The following is a 23,718-nucleotide window of genomic DNA, read 5'->3' on the forward strand; positions in this document are numbered from 1 at the left end:
ATTCTGACTTTATCAAAAGATAAATTCACTTTCCTAATGTATAAAAACCCTTGATGGATAAGCATTTCTTTTCTATAAAGACTGACCTGTAAAAGTAAAGTTTGAAAAAGTCTCTGTATCCATTGTAGAGATGACAATGGATGTTTTTGTTTGTCAGCAGGCTCTCATCATGAAGAAAAATACCATTATCTCAGTAATGTATTATTCTGCCTTGGCGGTTACGCTGTGTGCTGAATAATAGCTACATGAAGACCATCCTAAATTTTGGAGTTGTCAACATCGTGGTGAGAGGCAGTTTTGTTTCTCTTTATTTAGGATCCATGTACATCCCAAGTCTAGAGAGATGGATATAAATTAATAAAAAAGGAGTCCCTGCAAATTTTACTCCATTAGTCATTGCTGATTATAGGGAGATTATAGGCTCATCTCCGTTCCAAGGCTATTGAGCCAGGGTTGTCTGAAGACATTTCCACGGTAATGTGGCCAGCATGATGTCACAGAGCATTGTTACCTTCCCACCAAAGTGGTACCTATTTATGTACTCGCATGTGCATACTTTCAAACTACTAGGTTGGCAGGAGCTGTGGTTGCTCAGGTCTTGAACCTGAGCTGTGGGCTTTCCAGCCGATAAGCCCAAGATCTTAACCGCTAATGAATTAATGTACCATACAATTTAAATACAGATGAAGATGTTATTGTAAATAATTTGCCATGCTGAGTAAGTGATAATAAAATTGTTTCAGTTCAGATCACTTTCCACTTTAAGACCCCGGTTCCCTCTTAAAGTCTTGCATTAACTAGTTTTGCTGGTGGATGCTCAAATGGCATATGCTTTCAGCAACTTTGGCTGAAGTGCTGGTTTCTATATTTCTGTGAGAAATTATCCATGCTATAACATCCAGACAAGATTACTGTAATGATTTCTATGATGGGCCAAACTTGAAAAGCACCCAGAAATTACACCTGCTCCACTACATGATAATTGGGAGAGAATGTTTGACAGATTATTCCCCTGTACTGCCTACCAATCTGTTTCTGGTCTCATTTACTCATGTTAATTACGACATCGAAAGCTAGGGGAAAAAACCTTATGGACAGATATGGAAAGAAGCATTTCTCCTACTTGTGTATCAAGCTAGGATTTCACAAGAAAGAACTGACTAGAAAAAGGTCTTTCAAAATATTAGGGTCCAAAGTCATCTTTGCTTTGAGGAATGGTTATGCCTAGAAGTTCTCATGAAGGCCCAAAAGCACTTGCACTGAATCTTTGAACAGATGTTTCACAACATCAAGGAGCAGATTCAGAAAGATATTTTGTTCACAAGTGAATCACTTCATCGGATGCTTTGCACAGGCCAATTACTTTCAAAGGCATTTCCCTGGAAAAATCAATGTTCTTGATTAGTAAATTCCAGTCAGAATGAAAAGTATCATATGAGAGCCGGCTCATTTTTAAGAAACTGATGCAATTTGGGGGTTGGGCGTGGGGGAATGTATTACACAACCATCTACACATTGAATCCAAACCATATGTTGCAGGTATTAATCTGACAAACATTGTATAGCAAGTCACCTTCTTTACCATCGATAGGTCTGCAAAAAGTGTAGCACAAAAATCTATTCAGTGTCTGAAAGTCTAATGAAGGCAAAGGAAGGGGGGAAATGACATTAATCAATATGATGGAAAAGTCAAGCAATGAGCAGCATTATTTCAGCTAACCCTGAAAAAGAGAGTATAAAAGTGCCTTGAAGGCACTAAAGTGAAATATGCCCCAAACAGTAGTGGTTTTATGGTTTAGCAATATTCACTTTGATTTTTTTTGCTTGTCAGTTGATTTATACAACCAGATTTATAGCAGGATCAAATCCATTGAGGATGCTGTGGAAGAAGCATCCTTTATCTGTTTACTGTCCCTTCTCCAAGGAACAGTTCTTCTTGATAAATAGATGAAAAGAACTTCACTCTTTCTTTTTCCTACTTCTGTCTACAATTTCCTTATCAATGCAATCTGTATTTTGGAAGCAACAATACCAGGAGCTGCTCATAGTTTTTAAAAGGAATATATAGTAAATGCATGCATATTAGGTTTACAACAAATGTAGTTTGGGAGAAGTCACCCCCCCCCCCCCCCCAATTATGAACATGAATTAATATCATTATTAATGCACTTTTGAAGTTGAGCCTCATATTGTTTCAAGACACTGCTGGGTTTTGTTACAGAAGTACCAATGACACAACAGAAAAAAGAGAAAGATACTTTGGATTCCATTCCTGAATTCAGGCCAGGCCTCCAGTGACTTGGCATTATCATATCTTTATACTCAGAATATTTTATGTGCCAACTAAGTACAGAGAACTATTCCAGATGGTGGAGTCTCTATGTTTGGATAATCACACACCCCACCCCACCCCTGTATGAAAGATGACTAGGGGACTGGAGACTAAAACATATGAAGAACGGTTGCAGGAACTAGGTATGTCTAGCTTAAGAGAAAGAAGGACTAGGGGAGACATGATAGCAGCGTTCCAATATCTCAGGGGTTGCCACAAAGAAGAGGGAGTCAAGCTATTCTCCAAGGCACCTGAGGACAGAACAAGAAGCAATGGGTGGAAACTAATCAAGGAGAGAAGCAACTTAGAACTGAGGAGAAACTTCCTGACAGTTAGAACAATTAATCAGTGGAACAGCTTGCCTCCAGAAGTTGTGAATGCCCCAACACTGGAAGTCTTTAAGAAGATGTTGGATAGCCATTTGTCTGGAACGGTATAGGGTTTCCTGCCTAGGCAGGGGGTTGGACTAGAAGACCTCCAAGGTCCCTTCCAACTCTACTATTGTATTATTATTATTGTATTGTATTGAAAATAATAGGAAGCCCTTCAAGAATGTATGTGACAGGCCAAACAGGCCAAAAAATGAGTTAAAGCAACTTAGATGAGATGGGTGAGGCTATGCCATGTTATTATTAACAAGATAATAATAAAAAGGATTTCCTCCTGATTTATTTCATTACATAACTATTTGTGTCTTATTTCCTTTCCATACAAACCTGTCCTCCCCTAGGTTGATGCTAGACTCTGCAATACTCCTCTGTTATAAGATTACATCTGTTTTGTCAGCACAGGGACTAACTTTATATGCACATCTTCAGAACTGTGTAAACAAGATGAACATTGGAAAAATATATATCTGAGAACAAGCTGGCAAGTGAAAAAAGCAAAAACATCTGAGTCAAGCTGTGAAGAAAGAGCACAAAGCAGTTGCAGATATTATTACACAAACAGAATACTGAAATGTTATCTACAGTTGTTTGCAGAGATGGTGAAAAACTTGCACTCAGCCTTCGAAACAAAGTGAGCATGTCTTGTTACATATTCAACTTCCTACATGGATAAGACAGGATTTAAAATGAGCTTCTGGTTTTTAAAAATCAGGATGGGTGGGCTGAGAATAAAACCTATTTTGGAAGTACTTATTCTCAACAATTGATCAAGTTTAGGGCAATCTGTGAGTGACCTTTGATCCTGAACTGAACTACTACAGGAATGCCAGGGGAGCAGCAGAGCAAGGCTCACCACATTTACATTTTAAAGGGCCAGCATTGAGCATTGCTGAGACAGGCAAAAGGAGTAATAATGATCTACTTCTCCATTAGATGTCGTGAGTACTGGTTTCTAAGCTCAATTCAAATTATGGGTTTTAACCTTTATGCTTTGCAGGACTTACAGCCCAGCTACCTGCGGGTTAAGAACTACTTCCTGCTACGAGCTTGCTTAGATGATGTGATTTGCCCACTAGACTTTCTAAAGAGATATACTGAAGCAGCCTTTTTAACCTCTCCTAAATTCTGATACATGTTATCCTTGGAGCCGCAGCTAATCCTTACTGTCTCTACTTTCCCAAAGTGCAGCGTTTGAATGAAGTCTTTTACTTCTTACCTGATAAATTTGGGAAGTCAGGAAAAGGGAACCAAAGATTGCACAACTGTAATTGTGAGTGTCCCTTACTATTTGCCCTGCGGATGGATCTCCAGGGACCCATTCTTTGGTAAAGTAGGAATATCTTAAGCTTTTGAAAGAGCAGATTAAAATCCTGTAATCCTTAGAAATGGAACTACTATGCCATGATTCCATAAGATAAATTTAGCCAAGTCATATCCTTAATTTGCATCTCTGAAATATGGGGTAGTAACACATGGACATGTGTTGTATGGATTTTCAGTAGAAAACAAATGTGAAATATGAAAATGTAACATAGGCATGACATTTTATTAATAAATCCCTACCGTGAGGATTTCAGACGATTTTACCTCAGGGTTATTAGGATGAAACATTTCTCATGAATAATGAGCACTTTATTGCTCATCTTGGGCCTCCTCGTGAGTTTCAGGAAAACTAAATTTTGCTCACACACTGTACACAAGAAACGACAAATCTCTTAACTATGGTAACCATGGGAACAGAGTTTTGCACATGCTGGCACAGAGTGACGTGTTGAACTCAGTGTCCTGGAATTAAATATCTTCCTCTTTTATTTAATGAAGTTGCATTAAGGATTTACTGATTTATTTTGTAATATTTACTTGACATTTGTACTACTGTAAAATACACGGCAAAAAATAGTCTTACATCTGAGTAACACAAATTACTTTTTGTCCTGGGAGATACACTTCCAGGAACTTACAAACATCACCCAGAATTATCAGCATGCTTTATGAAGGTGGTGGTTGTGGGGATGCAAAGGTTCAATAGAGGTAAGGGCCCCTTTTGAGAATTGACTACTTATTCTGCAGATAGCCACAGTGGGTCACAGTGATTCAGTGGTTAGAGTGCAGTACTACAGCTACTTCTGCTGCCTGCTGGCTGCCTGCAATTTGGCAGTTCAAATCCCACCAGGCTCAAGATTGACTCAGACTTCCATCCCTCCGAGGTGGGTAAAATGACGACCCGGATTGTTTGGGGGCAATATGCTGACTCTGTAAACCGCTTAGAGAGGGCTGTAAAGCACTATGAAGCAGTACATAAGTCTAAGTGCTATTGCAATTGCTATATAACAGATGACCATCTAACAATTGTACTCTGCTTTCTACTGACACTGGGTAATAACTCTTTCCGTTGGCTGCATCATAGAGGCATGGAGCAAAGACATTTTCCAAGGCCCTGCTGAAAGAAAAGCTGCTGCAGCTTTCCCTATCCACAAATGTCCCCAATTGTGTTACAAATACAGAATAACAGAGTTAGAAGGAACCTTGGAGGTCTTCTAGTCCAACCCCATCCACAAGCAGGAGACCCTATACAATTTGCGACAGATGGCTGTCCAGTCTCTTCTTAAAAACCTCCAGTGATGAAGCACCCACAACTTCTGAAGGCAAACTGTTCCACTGGTTAATTGTTCTAACTGTAATTTCTCCTTAGTTCTAGGTTGCTTCTCTCCTGGATTAGTTTCCATCCATTGCTTCTTATCTTGCCTTCAGGTGCTTTGGAGAATAGGTTGACCCCCCTCTTCTGTATGGCAGCCCCTTAAGAAGTAAAGTGACATACATCTATGTCACGTTAAGAATGAAGAATGCATTTGCTTCTTCTCTTCTTTTCTCCTTCCCCCAACTCCCCGATCTTTTCAGAACTGAATTGCTGAATATAATACTTCAAATAAATATTACCAATAGTAGAGATTATGTTACAATTTAACTATCATAAAGGGAGTAGTAAGTCATGAGTATTGATCTCCTGCTTCTTGTTTACAATCAAATTTATAACTGAAAGGACTTAAAGTACTATGGTATATTTGCCAGTTTTTGAAATTTGTGGATATAGGATGCCCTGAGCTACTATTATATACCAGTCTTAAAGAAAAAAAAACCCAGAGGTAGTTAAAAGGTAGAATTTGTAGTCTCAGCAGAATATCAAGGCCAATGAGAAGTTTCAATCATGCCTCCAAAGATAAACTGTGACAGTTCATTCATTCATTTTTCCTTTTTGTAGCATATATGTTAGTCAAGAAGACATCCTTTGGATGTATTAAGAAGAAAAATCCCTTTCCATTCACTGTACTTGCGGAGGTTGAGTACACAACTGCTAAATTACAGAGTTTTCAGGCAAAAATTGATCAATTCTTTAAACAATTTAATTGTCTAACTTATGCCTAGAAATGTTTATGTGGTATACAAGAGTATTGTGATTTTTTCCCCCCTGACTTTGCATTTCAAAAATAATGGTATTGCGAGAGCTCTCCAATCACTGAATTGCCCAAATATTAAAATAGTATAAATATTAACAAATCTAACTCAACCATACTAAGCATGGGCATTTACAAGAAAGGGTGGCAAATGATGAAAGAGGCAACATAAAATCCCTTCCCTTTTATGCTTGCGTTATGAATGCAAGCACTAAGTGCAGAGCTTGTACAATAATGTCACAACATGTATTTTGTCATTTTGACAAAAGCTCTGCTTGTTATCCATGATTCTAAGAATACTATTTCCATTTATAAGCTTCTTTTTCCATTCAGGGTCTTACACAAATTACTAAATCTCTGACTGACAGCTGACACAAATGCTATCTTATACCGAATAGCTCAAATTATGTTACATTAGGAATCTCAGATTGCCAAAACATTTCTCTGTTAAGAATGCCCGGTATTAAGCAGGGCAAAAAGTTACTGGTTTGTGTTTTGTCTGTGAAAAATGAAGTCAAATATAACAACATCTACTTCTCTGACATGGATAAAATGTTTTACTTTTCCTGTTCTGTGCTTCTTTTTGTTGTCTGCTATTAAAGCAACTTCTATTAAATGATTGTGACAAAATTGGGGGTGGGGAATCCCATCAGATTGCTTTACTGTTCTTATTCTCAATCACAATATCCTCTTCAAAAAGCATTTCTTCTAGGCTAAGAAAAACAAACAATATTCTGAACTGTACCTTTTTATAAACATTCAGAATCTCTTCTTTGCGTGTAATCTCACTCAATATGCGTATAAAAGCACAGAGAAAAAATGAACAAAAATGAGCACATTTTATCTTTCATGCTCTAGGAAAATGTATTCCATTATTTTGTTCTGTAAGCTTATGGCTTATGTCAAGCACAAACACAACAAGAAGTTACTAACTAATTGGATACTAAAGTACAATTCACTTGGTGGTGTTGTTGAATAACTGTACTTTTGTCAATCTAGAAATAAGTAATTGCTTCGGCTTTGAACAAACAACATTTTGTGGCATTGATTTTGATCCTAACCCTAACATGACTGCTGTAACAGGTTTGCTGATATGACATTATAGGGGTTCCTCTACATACTTCTACACATCCCACTATTGAAAAGTTCTACAAACATTTGCATTGGGCAGGAATGTACAGGAGAAAAGCTGGCTGCTGATGTTGAGACTACCAGAAACAGCAGTGACTTCAGTGTAATTGCCAAGATCAATTCGACTTGTAAATACTAGCCTTAACCAGTAAATTGTCCTATGGAAGATAGTTGTCATACAGATATAACGTTACAGCATTTTATTGAACGGGACACAAAATCCCACTTTTGTCACTTATATTTATTGCAAACAATGCCATTCTTGGAAGAACAGTAACGTCTGGAGAAACAAAACACAAAAGATGACATATCCCTATACTGTATCCTTTTATTAACAATTCAACACATGATCAATACATATTATTTAGGAAATGTATAGCTGTGGTTTGTGTTATTCTGCTCCTACACTGTCACTGATGAATATTGTACAGTTCCTCTTCCCTGTGTTAGAATAATCATATTATAATTGACCTTTTAAAGGCATAACTAAATTATACTTTGTGTATTTTCTCCCCAATTAAGGGGCTGTTATTAGAGCATCAGTTGTAAATACAAACAACTTCTTAATTAATAATGAAAGAAAAAGTAGGGATGTAAAAGATTTCAATAGGATTTGAGAGCTCCTCCAGTTCAAACTCTACTTGAGTAGATTGTACCACTTAATGAAGTCTGGTAGCATGTGTCTTTCCTTGGTCACAAATCCACTATTGCTTTTTTATTTATTTAGTCATGGTGGAGCAGTGGTTAGAGTGCAGTACTGCAGGCTACTTCTGCTGCCTGCTGGCTGCCTGCAATTTGCAGTTCAAATCTCACAAGGCTCAAGGTTCACTCAGCCTTCCATCCTTCTGAGGTGGGTAAAATGAGGACCCAAATTGTTGGGGGAAATATGCTGACTCTGTAAACTGCTTAGAGAGGGCTGTAAAAGCACTGTAAAGCAGTATATAAGTCTAAGTGCTATTGCTATTACTATTTATAAGAGCATATAAATAAATGCCTTTCCTCCAGGAACTCAAGGTAGGATACACACGCCTCCCATTTTTCCCAGAACAACCATATGGAGCAAGTTAGGTTGAAAAGTACTTTAAACAACATAGCACAGCATTTTGTAAGATGTTTCTTTGGAAAATAACATTTCTCAAAACAAGGCAGTTGCATTTTTCAAAATAGCATATACTTAAAAGCTTTATATCAGGACATTGGCAAAATGAACTATATAACATCACAGAAATTTGGGCTGCTTTTATACTGCTCACAGAATTGATATTTACAACAAGTAACATTAAGTAAAATTGCTTAGATAATTTTCATAAGTTAGATACAATTTCAAAATAAAACTTGATTTATTTTTTACAGATATTATAAAAACTATTTTCAAAACCCTGATGGAGCAGAATATTGATCCACTTACACAGACAGTAAAATGGGTTTCAACCAATTCCCAGAGCTATAAATCAGAAAGGTAGTAAATCAAAACCAAAATACCAAAAAGAGTACAAACTGGATCACAATAAGAAGCACATGGGGAGATTTGTATAATGTTAAGAAATCAGTTACGAAGTTTCAATTCAAGGATTGTCAATTGATTTGGGTTAATTTACATAGACATTGCACTGGAAACCGAATACACATTTCCATCTCAGTGGCATACACACCATTCATTCTTTCTGAAAGTAATTTTACGTTTCAGGAAAATCACAGCAATTACAATGGAGAAACACAGTGTCTCCTGGAATCAAAGAAATAACACAGAACAGAACAAAAATAATGGCAATGATTATAAAGAGAAAAGAAAATCAGTAAAAGATTCAGTTCAAATAATTATAAATTATATTATGGGCTCTCAGATGTATATCCAGGCTTGGTCCATTTTGCCCCATCTATATTCACATATTCAAAGTTAATTAACAATAAGGTGTTATTATGATGGCAGCAAAAGAAATGTTTAAATGCCCATCTAGAAAATATTGCAATAGGGAACCAAGAAAATTTGAGTAGATGTTGTATAGAAAAGCTGGATCAAACGGCAACTACCTAATGTAATGTGAGAAACTTGTTTGATGCCTTGTCTTTTTGACTCATATTGAGGAGGAGGAGGAGGAGGAGGAGGAGGAGGAGGAGGAGGAGGAGGAGGAGGAGGAGGAGGAGGAGGAGGAGGAGGAGGAGGAGGAATATATAGGACCAGGAATGGTGTTATGCATCTCCCCACCACCTGCTCTTTTTTCCAAATTGCACGTTGACCAAGTCTATTCCACATCATTCTTATCTAGTATCTCTGTTCTAACATGATGATTTTTTCTTTCATAGAATCACTTATTTGTCTCCATTGCTTAAAACCCTTTGCACTGCATACTTGGGAAGAACATTTTATTCCTGTTATTGTAATGAATGCCCATTAAGTCCTCAGCCTGGTTCTACTATTTTAACTAGTCATTTTGATGTGCCCTTTTGGCTCCTCCTCGCAGGAATTTGCATTCTCCATGTTTGTTGCTAGCTCTGTTGCTAGACCAGTAGTAGTGCTGCTCAAAAATCAAACCTAGACTTCATGAAAAATATCAGATTAAAATCTTACATTCTACTTTTTAAAGCAAGTAATAGCCTGCTTTTGTTTTCTCTCTGCACAGTTGCTGCTAAAATTACGTAGTGATTTCCTTCTTCTTCTTTTAGAACAACACAATTCTTAACTATGTCCAATAAAAGCTTAAGATATTTAATCTCATTTTCTTTTATGTCCAAAAACTGAATAACTGAAGTTTGCTCATGTGCTTTTTAAGCTTTTGTTTCTAACCTGAAAATAAAACTATTTTGTGTTTACCTTTTGCAATAGGGAATAATAATGACAAAAACTTCTTGCTTTGTATCCCTTCTTTTTATCTCCTGCTCTATCCATTTTGACTCCCTACCTGTCTTTTTTCCAGCCTGCAAGTCCATTATTTCCTACTATTTTAATAGCTTCTTCCATTCCTTATTGGACAAGCATAAGTATCTTTTCTCTTTAAAATTTATTAATAAAGCTGTTTAATCTAGTATGGCACAAGAAAAAACAACCTAGCAGCTTCTGGATCACATGTAAATTCTAAATGTCTTTCTGGCAGCCTCCAGATCAGCCATCCATTCAGTTGTATTACTGATGATAAATAACTAAAAGCTTTCTTTTATGCTTAAGGTACCAAGCAAGCATATGTTGGGCATCCTATTGTCCAGTGGAGCTTTTCAAAAGTCCCATTCCTAGATATTTTAGTGTCATTATAGTCCCGATCCTACCCTTTTCTAAAGTATATCTCTTAGTCTCTGAAAGGTTGCCCATCCCTGTATGACAAACTATGCATATACATACCTGTATATACATCATGCATTTACTAATAGGCCCATGCCTTTTCTTCGATGTTAAATTTGCTTCTTCCAAAATAAAATAAATTTATGCATTCTATTTAAACTTGAAAGGCTGTCTGAGCTAAATCTCACCTGTCACTTGAACATGAGAGGTTGCTGAGCACTTCTCCTGTCATTTTGTCAGAATTTTAATTCATTCCCACTTAGAAGGAAGAGTTCTGACACTTTTGAATTTTGATGTTGGGGAAGACTCCTAAGAATTCCATGGACAGCCCCCCAAAAAGAAATCCATGGATACCCCCATTTGCTATCACCTGGTTAGGTTTTAAGGCAAAGGTATTATTTATTTATTAAATTTATATGACACCCATTTTACTGTTGGAGTGATTCACGGCGGCATCTACATTTAATTAATAATAAATAAATGAATTCTGACTCTTACCTTCTCCCATCCCCATCGGATTACTTGGTTTACTTTTTGGTTAATTTTTTAAAAAATGGCACAGTCATTCATTTTCAAGGGGGAAAATGATTTTTATAAGACTGGAGTTAAGAAAATATTTCAAAGAATAAGGTAAAGATAAAGATTCCCCCGCAAATGCATGCTAGTCATTTCCGGCTCTAGGGGGTGGTGCTCATCTCTGTTTCTAAGTTGAAGAGCCAGCGCTGCCTGAAGACATCTCTATGGTGATGTGTCCAGCATGACTAGATGCCGAAGGTGCACAGAGCGCTGTTACCTTCCCACCAAAGTGGTCCCTATTTTTCTACTTGCATTTTTACCTGCTTTTGAACTGCTAGGTTAGCAGAAGCTGGGAGAAGTAATGGGAGCTCACTCCATTATGTGGTGCTAGGGATTCGAAACACTGAATTGCTGACCTTCTGATCGACAAGCTCAACATCTTACCCACTGAGCCACCACGTCCCATTTCAAAGAATAGGCATATGTTTTTATTTCTCTCTCTGCAGACAAACCTATGAATATTAGTAAAGTTGAAATAAAAATATAGATCTCTAATGTAATATTACTGCTATTCATCTGTGTATTGGAAACAGCAGTATTTTTTGATCCATCAATTAAGAAACGGAGCAAGCACTTTTCAAAGCAAAACACTTCATTAGAAGGAAATATTGTTAAATAATGAATACAAGTTTTCAGTCAAGCACTTGGCCAGGTGGGTGAGTGTGTAGGGTTCTGAGAAGAAATGGAAACTGCAGCAAGTTCCATTGTAATCAATCTTCAATGAGCAATGGGAAAAGATCCCATTTACATGTTCCTTTAAGACTTAAGAATTAAGTTGCAGTACTTTTCATTCAGTCTTTCAAAAAAAAAAGATTAACGAAAGTGGTTTTTTTATTTTTACTTAATTATGGAGCCATTCCTGTGGTGGGATTCAATTTTTTTACTACCAGTTCTGTGTGTGTGGCTTAGTGGGCATGGCTTGGCGGGTGTGGCAGGGAAAGGATACGGTAAAATCTCCATTCCCATCCCATTCCAGGGGAAGGATGCTGCAAGATCCCAATTTCCTCCGGATCAGCTGGGACTCAGGAGGCAGAGAATAGATGGGGGCAGGGCTAGTCAGAGGTGGTATTTACCAATTCTCCAAACTACTCAAAATTTCTGCTACCGATTCTCCAGAACTGCTCAGAACCTGCTGAATAACATCTCTGAGCCATTCATTAGAATACTTTTAGATGGAAGACTGAACATCATTGCCAAACCAAGGCTAGACTTTCATTCCTCTACTTCAGTGTTTTTCTGTGCCTCTCCAAGTTTCTATACCAAATCATTTCTTTCTTTTATTGAGCTCATTAATTTAGGTTGAGATCAACTTTGTAACATCTGGATGGGTTCTGAAGGTTTTTGTTCCCAAACCATGCACTTCAATATTCATTTTACATACTTTCCTCTCAGCTACAGTACAAGTAGTTCTGTTTATAATTCATGTGGTCAGATACTTTTTTCAGTCATGTCACTACTTTCCAAGGGCTTATGCTGGGTTCATTAATAAACAAACAGATAGTTAGGGACGAGGAGACTGTATCATTAATAAACCATTTCATGATGTGAAGAGGGCTTGTGAGTTTGTTTATTGGTCTTGAAACACTCTGGTGTTTTAAAGACCTGTGAGTGGGTGGCAAAGAAAATCTTTAATTGACCGGTTTGGAGAGAGGGTGGAAGGAAGGAGGATATTTGATTAGTTGAATTGATTGGCAGGCATCCCAGAGTTTTGTGCCACTGGAGGCAAAGGGAAAACAGGATGATAACGAGGATATCAACCAATATTAAATTAATTTTGTTTTATACTCCATTAGAAAGTCTCAGATGATGGAACAAACTTCTCACTTGGAAAGAGTCATTCTAATGTTCAAAAATCATATAGGGATTATGCTGATCAAAATGCACTTTGTTGTAACTCTCAATGAAAACTGGCAAGTTCAGTACACATGACAGAGATTATACAATATTTATTCCTCGGCTTCCTCTTCAGTATCTCACTGTGAAGGTGTTCTCTGAGCGTTAAATGGGAAATCCTAATCCTGTCTACTTGAATAAATATCCAGGGGAGATAAGTGAGACGTGCTTCTCCATCAATAAAAAAGATATTTGCTAGAGGGGACAGGTCTTCCTCAGAGGCCCACAAATGTCTGCAGTTGTAACTCTATGAAACCAAGTGCTTTTAGCAACGCAAGCACGGTTTAATTCTTCACAACTTGACAATAGAAAAATTGCACTGGTTCTCAATGTTTGTTTATTGCTTATTTTAGTTAGCCTGAATATAATACAGACTCCTGACAGCAATTTTTACAGTAGATCTGGTAATTCAAATATGTAGTCCTGCCAATATTTCCCCCTTAACACACTCTTAGATATTTATGCTAAGTTTGTTTTCTTTTAATATTTGTAGAGCACCCCACCGACAAGACTCTGGGAAGCATTTAGTATATGCTTGAAAAATAAATAAAATGCAATCTAGGTAGAATAGAACAAAAACAAATGTAGAGTGCAAGAGAATCGTTAACCAGGGTTCAACAGCACAATTAAAATACAATAACCTTACAATCTTGCAAAATCCCAAGAGGGAGATAGCTATACAATCCCCATGGAAAGCATGGTACCTGTCCTATATACCTCCCAGTGAAAGGGAAGGGGAAGGGGGCGTTTCAGCAGGCCCCCTTAGATTGGAAGGCAGATTGGATGGTAGGAAGGAGGTGCCTGATATACACCAGGGTACATCAATAGCGCCAGCTTTGAAAATTGATGTTACTCAATCTTTGATACATAAGACAAGATCTAGTATTGTGTTCCAAGTCATCATCAAAAACAATAAAATCAATAATCTGTTTTTTATGTCACATATATTCTGGGATTCATTTCACCAACTCTAGTGTGGTCATAATTAGTATAGAACTCTTGCTAAGATATATTTAAGCAAATGCATAGTATACAGTAATGGTTGTCTCTGTCCCCACAATCTTCTCTCTCAAGCTTTGCTGAGGCATCTTCATGCTGTGTGTAGAGTGAAAAATCTTTATTTGGCTCCAAAGATGTGGTAGGGAAAGAGAAAGGTATTTCCTACTAAGGAAGGTAAACCAATTTACCTCCCATCACACAGAAAGAGTCCCTCAACTCCCATGCTAAGAAAAGTCAGGGAGCAACAATCTAGTCGTTGAATTGGATTCTTCTGTTCAGTCTGGAAAATTCAGAATGGCCAAGTTTAAATTTCCAGAAACCAGAAGTAAGGGACTGTAAGCAAAACCTTACTGGAATAGAACACAATAGCCTAAAATCATAAGGCTTCCATTTCTCCCTCCTCCCTTCTTTCTTTCTCTCTCTTCTTTCTCTCTACCTAACCCTATAACAGTTCTAGGTAGCATACAATGAAATCAATCCTAAAATACAATTAAAAACCCAGATGTTTAGAATAAATAAATACAGTATATTAATAAGGAATAATAAATAATATTCAATTTCATTCTCAAAACAATAATTTAAAAGCAATAAAACCCATCGGATCTGCCACTTACTCTAACCCAAAGCTTGGACAAAGAGTCAAGTTTTCAGAATTCTTTTAAACATAGTCAGGATTGGGGTGGGGTGGGGTGTTAGGGTATATTTGGAGATAGGAAATGTTCCATAGGGCAGGTGCTGCAACAGAGAAGGCATGCTTCTTAGATCCCAACAGATGTCACTGTGTAATGGAAGAAATCTGTGCAGCTCACCTCTGCTGGATTGTATAAACTGAGCAGAAACCATAGAAAAGAGATTACATCCTTAACTATATCTAATCTGTACAATACATTAATTGCCACCAATGTTATTTTTTTTATTTAACTCTTTAGGGTAAACTCTTCCTAGTGGTCCAGTTTTAGCACCCAAGATGGAACGGAGTAATTAGCCAGTCTCCAGATTACATCTCTACAGTGTGATCCAAAGGTATCAAAGTAAATACAAAGAGTTATCTATTTTTGTGATGGACGTTAAGATAACTGTGTCTGCACTTGTCAAACATGAGATGCTTTAGCAACAGAACCCTAAACTGTGTACTGCAGATAAAGAGGACCCAAATATCCGTTTTTCATTTTTCAATCTCTTACTTTTAGAAAAAGAAGATGCCAAGAAAAGTAACCCATGAATTAATCAATCAATCAACTAACCAAACTAGCTATCTGTTGAAGGGAGGATTGGACATTAACTTTTCAAATACTCCATATCTGAATCTTAGGTAGAACAGATGGTGAAATATAATGCACCCACTGGGTGTTAAATGCAAGCTGTAAGGGACAGAAAGGTGTTAGAAGGAAAGGTACAAATAATGAAGGTACATTTGATTTGCCTTGCTTCTGATGAGGCATAAAATAAAATGTAAATAATTTCTGTGCAGAGGAAATTAGCATAATGGTTTTGGCATTTGCAGCTTGAATGAGTTTGCATTCCCTAAGCTAGCTCTGCAAAAAAAAAAAAAAAAAAGAATAACACCATTTACCTGGATTTGCAGGAAGGATTATATCAATTCTATTATCACTGTCAGTAATGAAACACAACTCTGATACCATTAACATCATGCAGAATAAAGAAGGTGTGATTAGTCTCAACTTGGAATTGCAATGCAATAAAAAAATGAAAATGTTGTGAAGCTGGATATGCGCAATGAAGAAGGTAAGTGCTATAACCTAAATTTCCAATGCAGGGAAGTGTCAATATTGCAAATATGGGTTTGCAATTAAACCACCTGTAAATTCATTGTTACAAAGCTATAGTTAGAAATGACCTGGATTTTCAGCAAAGACCGTATCTAATTTTTATTTTAAATTATTTAATCTCTGTATGAAAGGAAGTCCTTGTTATTAACAGTAAGTGCTTCAAAATTAGGGAACGTCCATTTGATGACAAACAACAATTGCATAGAATCACTTGGCACAAGCTAGACACATGTACTGCATGCAAATGAACTCTTTTTTTAAAAAAAATCTTACAGTAGAATTGTCAACTAGGTTCTTAATGCATTCCAAGAATTTAGCAAATACCCTACTCTTTTAATTAGAATACTATTTATTTTCCCAAAATATTTTGAATCAATCTCAGAAAACATTTTTTTTAAATCCTCATTGTCCTGTATTGGAAGGAAGGAAGGAAGGAAGGAAGGAAGGAAGGAAGGAAGGAAGGAAGGAAGGAAGGAAGGAAGTAAGTCATGCTTTATGTGCCTATCAACAAAAGGAGAAACCTAATTCACAAACATAGTTTGCTATCTTACATTTACACATGAAGTTACCTTTATCTTGTCCTTTGCTCTCCTGATTAGTTTTGTCTACTTCAGGATCCTGAGGTTTCTCTTCCTTTATTGTCTCCTCCTGGGTTATCAAAGTATCTGAAAAGAGGTGTTGGGGGAGATTATACAGAATAGTGGCGAGGAGATATACCATTAGTATAGTTTACAACATTTCTCCCAAATAGTACACCACATGGTTATAAGGCGTATACTAGGTAATATGTTGCTTTAGTCAATCCAACCAAAGACCTCACTCACATCTTGAATTAGTCCATAAAAACCCAGTTTCATGAAATGGCTATCAATACAGAGTTTCCTGTGTACTTGAATTAAACTCTTAATGAAACTCACATGTCACTAAACAGCTTGCCCAGTTGGGGAATTTAATTTAATGCTAAGGGGTTCTAATCCACTGGTTATTTGGGTTGAGAAACATTCAGTACAAATATATCTAAATTTTTATTAAATTCAAAATAAACAAAATAGGTGTATAGAAAAGATGGTTGGACTATTCAGTAAAATTTAACACAGACACACTAAGAGGAATAATACATTTTCTCCACAAAACCATGTTAGTAGTGAAAATTATCTGGAATCTACAATGATTTTTTTGTTCAGTGTCCCAAACCAGAATATAAAGAAGACATTTGTTCCCCAGATCTATATTTAAATACTAGTCATAATTAAAAATAATGTTTCAAATGGTGTGGACTTTATAAATAATTGATTGAACATTTTGAACATTTTCCCTCTTCTTTTGAACAAAAGCTACCTTCAGCTTCCATGTAAGAGATCTGAGAATCTGCCTGAGTATTCATTTCAACTTCTGAGGAATCATCTTGCAGTCCTATTGTATTAAAGAATGGAAAAATGATGTCAGTATGATATTAATGTGCATTTTTAATTTAAGAAATGTTTAGCAATAAAAAGGCTACTTTATTTCACTGAAGGAAGATGTTCCTCTATTTAAGACAGCCCTTCCATACAGGAAGATAGATACAAAGAGGCAAAACTTCTGCAAATTGTCCAGTTCCTACTCTGGTAACTAGGGGAGCTTAAATCAATTCAATTACTGAGTATGTGTGTCTGCCACAACTAGGGTTATAAAGAGGGACTAGAATATTTCCAATGATCTCCTTGGTTTTTTTAAAATCTGGATTCAGGAAAGAGTGAAACAAATGCATGCCACAGGCCCTTCTCTAGAAAGGGAGGGCTGGTCAAAAATATAGTGTTAATTGATATTGATAAAGGAGAATATTTGTAATTCAGAGTTGAAATGAGGGGCCCTTGGTTATTTTCTTGCAGGCATTTCAATACCTAAACTAGATAACATCACCATGCTGTGAATTGAATTAATGACAATTGGATAAAATGAATTGTCTGTAAATTAATGGTTTGCAAAATCACTATATTCCCCACCTAGACAGAAATATTTCACATACAAACTATTGTACTACAAAGAACGGAAGAGAAGCTATCTGGGCTCATGCATCCTTATTGTGTACTAAGTACCATTTAGTTCATGATGCTTTATCCTAGGTATCTATAGGCTTGGCCTGTAGAAGTCTTTGTGCTGGCTGCAAATACAAGATACCCTCCCCAATCTTGCACTACAGCAAATCTCACGGAATTCAGTATCTGTTACTCCCTGGTAAGTTTTGCACAGGAGTTTCAGTCTTGTTCAGTTATCATGCTAGCTTCATTCTCATTTTATTCCTGAGCATAGTAAAGACCCCCATTATCCACTGAGATAGTATTTTTATGGCCCGAGAGATTCTAATGACAGAGAGTAACAAAGAGAAGGAAGGGCAGCGGTATCTGTCCCTGTGGATTTATGATATATAGCAGCTTCTTCCTTTCTTTTGCTTGGCTTCATATCACTTGTTTTCAATTGCCCTCTCATTAGTTGCCTTTTAGCTCTCCTGTTCAGTTTCTGTATTTGCAAAGCATGTAAGCTGACCCCATTCTTAAATCACATTTGGGGAGGAAAACTCATCTTCATTTCTAATAAATATGGTATCGATCAGAACATGTGTACAAAATTAGAGATTACCCTACTGACATTGATTATTGAAGTCTTGGAGTGTTGCCTGTAGCCATGTATGAAACAAGTTGATTTAAGATGTGAAGAAGCAAATTGATTTTATTAATGAAAAGAACTGGTGATCCCATCAAACTATGTATTATGATTCTGTAAAGGATTTTAGAAGACATACCATCAGCTTGATCTTCTTCAGAGGTTGCATGAGGTACTGGATTAGGCTCTTTTGTATCTGGGGATTCTACAGAAAAATAAAACAAATAAAAATAGCTTCCCTATAGATTTTCTGAGCACTTTTCACGAAGCCTCATGGTTTTAAATGTATTTAAAATAATTTTTAAAATGTTTGATATTATATTACATTAAATTGCAATGGACACAACTGCATTTTAATATAAAATACTGAAACCACTAACAAATTTATAAACATACTTAATTATAGTCTCCTTCATCTATTTCACTTTAATAGAATTTACAACAATCATATTCATTCTCCTGAACTTCTGAAATAATTCATTGTGATAAAGCAAAAACTCAGAATAAGGATTATGCAGATAACAAAAGTAGTACTTAATTTTAGGATTGCCAAAGCAGAGATGTTATAGTCTTGGCGATTTCACAAATAACTCTTCCCCATAATAATAGACTGAACTGCATTTTACATGGAAAATAAAATGTAACCCACCCAACCCCTTGTGTTTTGGAACATTTCACTCTGGGCAAAAATGATTCAGCATCATGACCTGAGTGGTCTTGTCAGCATTCAGATGGTCTCCTTAGAGGAGGAAACCACAGTGCTCTCCTTTTCCTCTCCTGGTAATCATTTCAGGAACGACAGGTAAAGACTTCTGACATGTTATTTTTTTCCAATTCTAAATAAACTAGAAAGGAGAAAAGGCCTCTAGCCTATGCTTAGCCTATAATTTACCTTTTCTTCCTCCACATGAAAAAAAAATCGTATCATTTCTAGAAATAGGCAGCTTTGAAAGGAAGACCTGGCCTTTTCTCTCTGTAAATAAACCACTGGATAAACTTTACAGATAAAACTTCACAATCCAGAAATAATGGTGTAGATACGGAAAGAAATGTTGGGCAGAACCAAGAACTCCAAATTCAGCATCTGGTGCTAAATCCTTGCTTGATCTGCTCAGCATGCAAAACCCTTAACAGAATCTTAGTCATGCTTGGAGGATGAGGATGGGAGTAGAAAGAAGGAACTAAATCTGAACCCTCTTATCCCAGCTTCCTTGTACTGCTGTCAAAAAATGCAAAATCCCTCGACTGAAGATACTTTTATCTTTAACACTGTGATGAAGATGGGGGTCTCGGAGTAAATGGGAACCTCAGATTGACTTTCCTCCTTCTGAAACCTATCCATCTCCAAATATCAATGGTTTAGAGCTGGTATTCAGTAGGTTCTGACCAGTTCTGGAGAACCGGTAGCGGAAATTCTGAGTAGTTGGGAGAACCTGTAAATACCACCTCTGACTGGCTCCACCCCCATCTATCCTCTGCCTCCCAAGTCCCAGCTGATTGGGAGGAAATGGGGATTTTGCAGTATCCTTCCTCTGGAGTGGGGAGGGAATGGAGATTTTACAGTATCCTTCCCCTGCCACACCTACCAAGCCACGCCCACCAATCCACACTATGCCCACCAAGCCACACCCATAGAACTGGTAGTAAAACTTTTTGAATCCCACCACTGTTATGGTTATGCTTTTCCCTAATATAGAGACTTGGAGTTCCACTCCAGTTAACCAGGTTAATGGTAAAAAATGGTATAGTTGAAATCTAAAATACTTTGAGAAGACCAAGTTGCCATTCCTAATGTATATCATTTATAAAATTATATACTCAATAACTATGGTAGTTGTCGTAATGGTATGCAATCTATGCCAAAAAAGGTATTGTTCTTTCAAAACATCAGCCTTAATGCTATTTTATCTCCAACTGGGTCGTATACATACTAAAACTTGAAGTAATTTCCATAAATCTGTGTTTATTAAAATATATCTAGCAGTAAGCAATGAACTAAAGAATAGCATAAAAGCAACAGCTTCCTAAGGCTGCCAAATACTATCATTGTGGGATGCATAGGGAAACCTGGGCAGTTAACATCTGATCAAAGTTTAATAATCTGTAAAATAGGAATGCATCAAAAGTTGGTGATTTTAATTTATTGTAAATAATTTCCTAAGGCAAATATTTAATTACCTACACAGCTTGTTTAAAGACAAAGTCAAAAGTTGAAGTAGAACTCTAGTATACATATTTTTCAAATCATTTGCACTTAAGCTACTCAAATTAATCCACAGAATATTATTAATCGTATTTTAAATGTAAAATGCTTTCTGCCAATACTATCAAAATGAGAGAGGGAAAGAGTCTTTTGAATTAAACCATGGAAGCAGAAAAAGCTAAGCAATTTAAACAATCCTGATTAACAGTATGCTACAAACAGGGAACAGGTGTACAGCAGAAAGGTGCCTGCAGAGCAAATAACTTCAGACTATTCAAGCAAGCCAAGCCAAGCCACAGGAAAGGAAAAGAAAGAAGGAAGGAAAGAAGGAAAGAAAAAAAAGAAAGGGGGAGGGAAGAAGAAAGAAAGAAAGAATCTCATTAAATAATCAGTAAAATGATGTACCTTGCCCCAAATTTATCAGTACACATTAGGCATTTGCTAATAACTGGTCACAATACTAGCAACTAAAAAAGACATTCATTTACATTTTGTACAACAGCAAGGTGATCCAAATAATTTAAAAAATATTTTTGTGTTGAAGCAAGTATTGCCAGTATTTAGCATGATCTGTTTTTTTTAAAATTGTTTCCAGTTCAATGTTAATAAACCATTCAATACAAATAGGCAAGAATCAAACAAATTGCACAAAAAAAAATAATTGTACATAATACCCGTAGATATAATTACATTTTTGGTGCCCTACAGTTAGTCCTCGACTAACAATCATTCATTTAGTAACTGCTCAAAGTTACAAAGGCACTAAAAAAAGTGACTTACAATTGGTCCTTGCACTTGTGACTGTTGCAGGCATCCCCAGGGTCATGTGATCAAAATTTGGGTACTTGGCAACCAGCATGTATTTATGATGGCTGTGGTGTCCCAGGGTCAAGTGTTCATCATCATTTGTGACATCCTCAGCCAGCTCTGTCATGCACAGTCAATTGGGGGAAGCCAGATTTGCTTGACAACAGTACACTTAAAACTTAACTATGCTTATTTGGTGTTCACGGACTCCCATATTTCTCGCTAGGAGAAAGAGCTGCTGAAGAAACTTCTTCTGCTAGGTTTCACGGAGGGATGCCTTGGGAAACTACGACCTCAAGGATGCCCAATTTAGGATAGTCCAACGGCTCGTGGACATTGATTTACAATATCTATGAGTCAGAGCCAATAAAACTTGCTCCCCCCTGACTCTCAACCAAGTTAATAACTATGGATTGAGGATGGCTTCCTATTTTTATACCCTAACCATTCCCAAGTACAGAAGAGCTTTTTCCCTAGCTCGCTTCAATGTCTTGCCCTCAGCACTTCTGGATGGTCATTTCAAGAGGCTCCCGATTAATAAGTGGCTGTGACCTTGTGACAGAGCCGAGGTTGAGACAGCAGAGCATGTCCTTCTATTTTGCCCTATGTATAGCGCGGACAGATCTAGGTTACTGTCTCTTCCTGAAATCGTCCCTTCTGGTCCTGATGGCTGTGATTTGTTTGTGCATTGCCTTGGGGATGTCTCCTCGTACATCACCTCTCAGGTTTCCAGGTTTCTCCTGAGAGCTGTGACCATTAGAGGAGAGAGCTGTAACCTCCCTTAGTTGGGCTTTTGGTGACTGGCTGCTGTGTCTCTTTTGTAGTGGTCGTGTTTTGGTCTGTGACTGTAAATAAAGCATTATTATAACTATGCTTATTTGCCTTCCAGGTACTGGTCAAAATTTAAGATGGCTCTAAGCCAGAGGAGAAACTATACTTAGCGGTGGAGATTTATTTCATATAGGATAACAGTCTTGAACTGAGGAGGCAAAGTTAGAGTAACAGGCTTGCCTTGACTGCAGGACTGGAGTGTTTTCGAAGCTGCTTCAGCAGACTTGGATGAACCCATGATACTGTGACATCTGTTTTTGTGAGGATGTGTGTTCCGACCAAGAGTTTCAGCATATACAGTAACAATAAACATTGGTTCACAGCTAAGCTCAAGCAGCTATGTCGCGCCAAAGAGGAAGCCTACAGGAATGGAGACACGATGCTGTGCAATCAGGCCAGGAATATATTAACCAGGAAGATCAGGGCAGCAAAGAGAAGATATTTTGAAAAGCTGAGGAATCAGTTCTCAGCAAACGAACCAGCAAATGTGTGGAAAAGCCTGAAGAACATCATTGGCTACAGCAGATTTCCCTCCCTTACTGGAAAAAAATCAGCAACTGGCAGAGGACCTGAATGTGTTCTAGTGTACGTTTGAGATGAGATCACTGTCAACTATTGCTACTCTTCCCATCTCTGATACAGCAACAGTAGTCAAATCTCCTTTACCTATCTCCATCCCTCTGGGCCTTCCTCCGCTGGGGATCCTAAAAAAAAAAGATGACAGGGACCTCTCATCTTTTCTAAAAGATTAGAAAAGCATCAGGCCCAGACGGAGTAACTCCTTCTTGCTTGAAAGCCTGTGCTGTTCAACTGGCCCCCATCTTCACCCCCATCTTGAATAAACCAGTAGAGGTGTGTTGTGTTCCTTCTTGTTTCAAATGCTCTACTATCATCCTAGTTCCCAAGAAACCCTCCTTTAAGGAGTTGAATGACTGCAGACTGGTTGCTCTGACATCTGTAGTTATGAAAATCTTTGAAAAATAGTGCTTGCCGACTTGAAAATCAACCTGGATCTGCTGTTAGACCCCTTGGAGTTTGCCTATTCCGCAAATAGATCGCCAGCTGATGCTGTCAATATGGCACTGTGCTATATCTTTCAACATCTTGAATCCCTAGGGACCTATGCACGGGTCCTTTTTGTAGACTTCAGCTTGGCATTCAATACCACCATTCCAGAAATTCTTCACTCTAAATTGATTCAAATAGCTGTGCCTGTCTATACTTGTAGGTGGGATTATAAGCTTTCTGACAGATAGAAAGCAACAGGTGAACCAGAGCAATTAGCACAGGGCTGCGTGTTCTCCGTTACTTTTTTTTCTCTCTGTACCAACAACTGTATCTCTAAGGATCCCTCTATTAAAGTACTGAAGCTTGCAGATGACACAATTATTGGTCTCA

At 37.3% G+C, this 23,718-nt stretch overlaps 1 protein-coding gene across 2 annotated transcripts in view; it reads right to left on the minus strand.

Annotated features, from left to right (window-relative positions):
• The window catches only part of MACROD2 (mono-ADP ribosylhydrolase 2), a 1,131,713-nt gene that overhangs the window by 55,636 nt on the left and 1,052,359 nt on the right, over window positions 1-23,718 (minus strand). For both annotated transcript variants that reach the window (XM_081941614.1, XM_081941613.1), the window contains exons 13-15: window positions 18,619-18,684; window positions 17,175-17,249; window positions 16,406-16,501 (exon numbers count right to left, since the gene is read on the minus strand). In XM_081941614.1, coding sequence (XP_081797740.1) covers window positions 16,406-16,501; window positions 17,175-17,249; window positions 18,619-18,684 — 237 coding nt within the window. The remainder of the gene's footprint in view (window positions 1-16,405; window positions 16,502-17,174; window positions 17,250-18,618; window positions 18,685-23,718) is intronic.

This window comes from Natrix helvetica, assembly GCF_964273705.1.
Source record: "Natrix helvetica genome assembly, chromosome: 2".
Lineage (NCBI taxonomy): Eukaryota > Metazoa > Chordata > Lepidosauria > Squamata > Natricidae > Natrix > Natrix helvetica.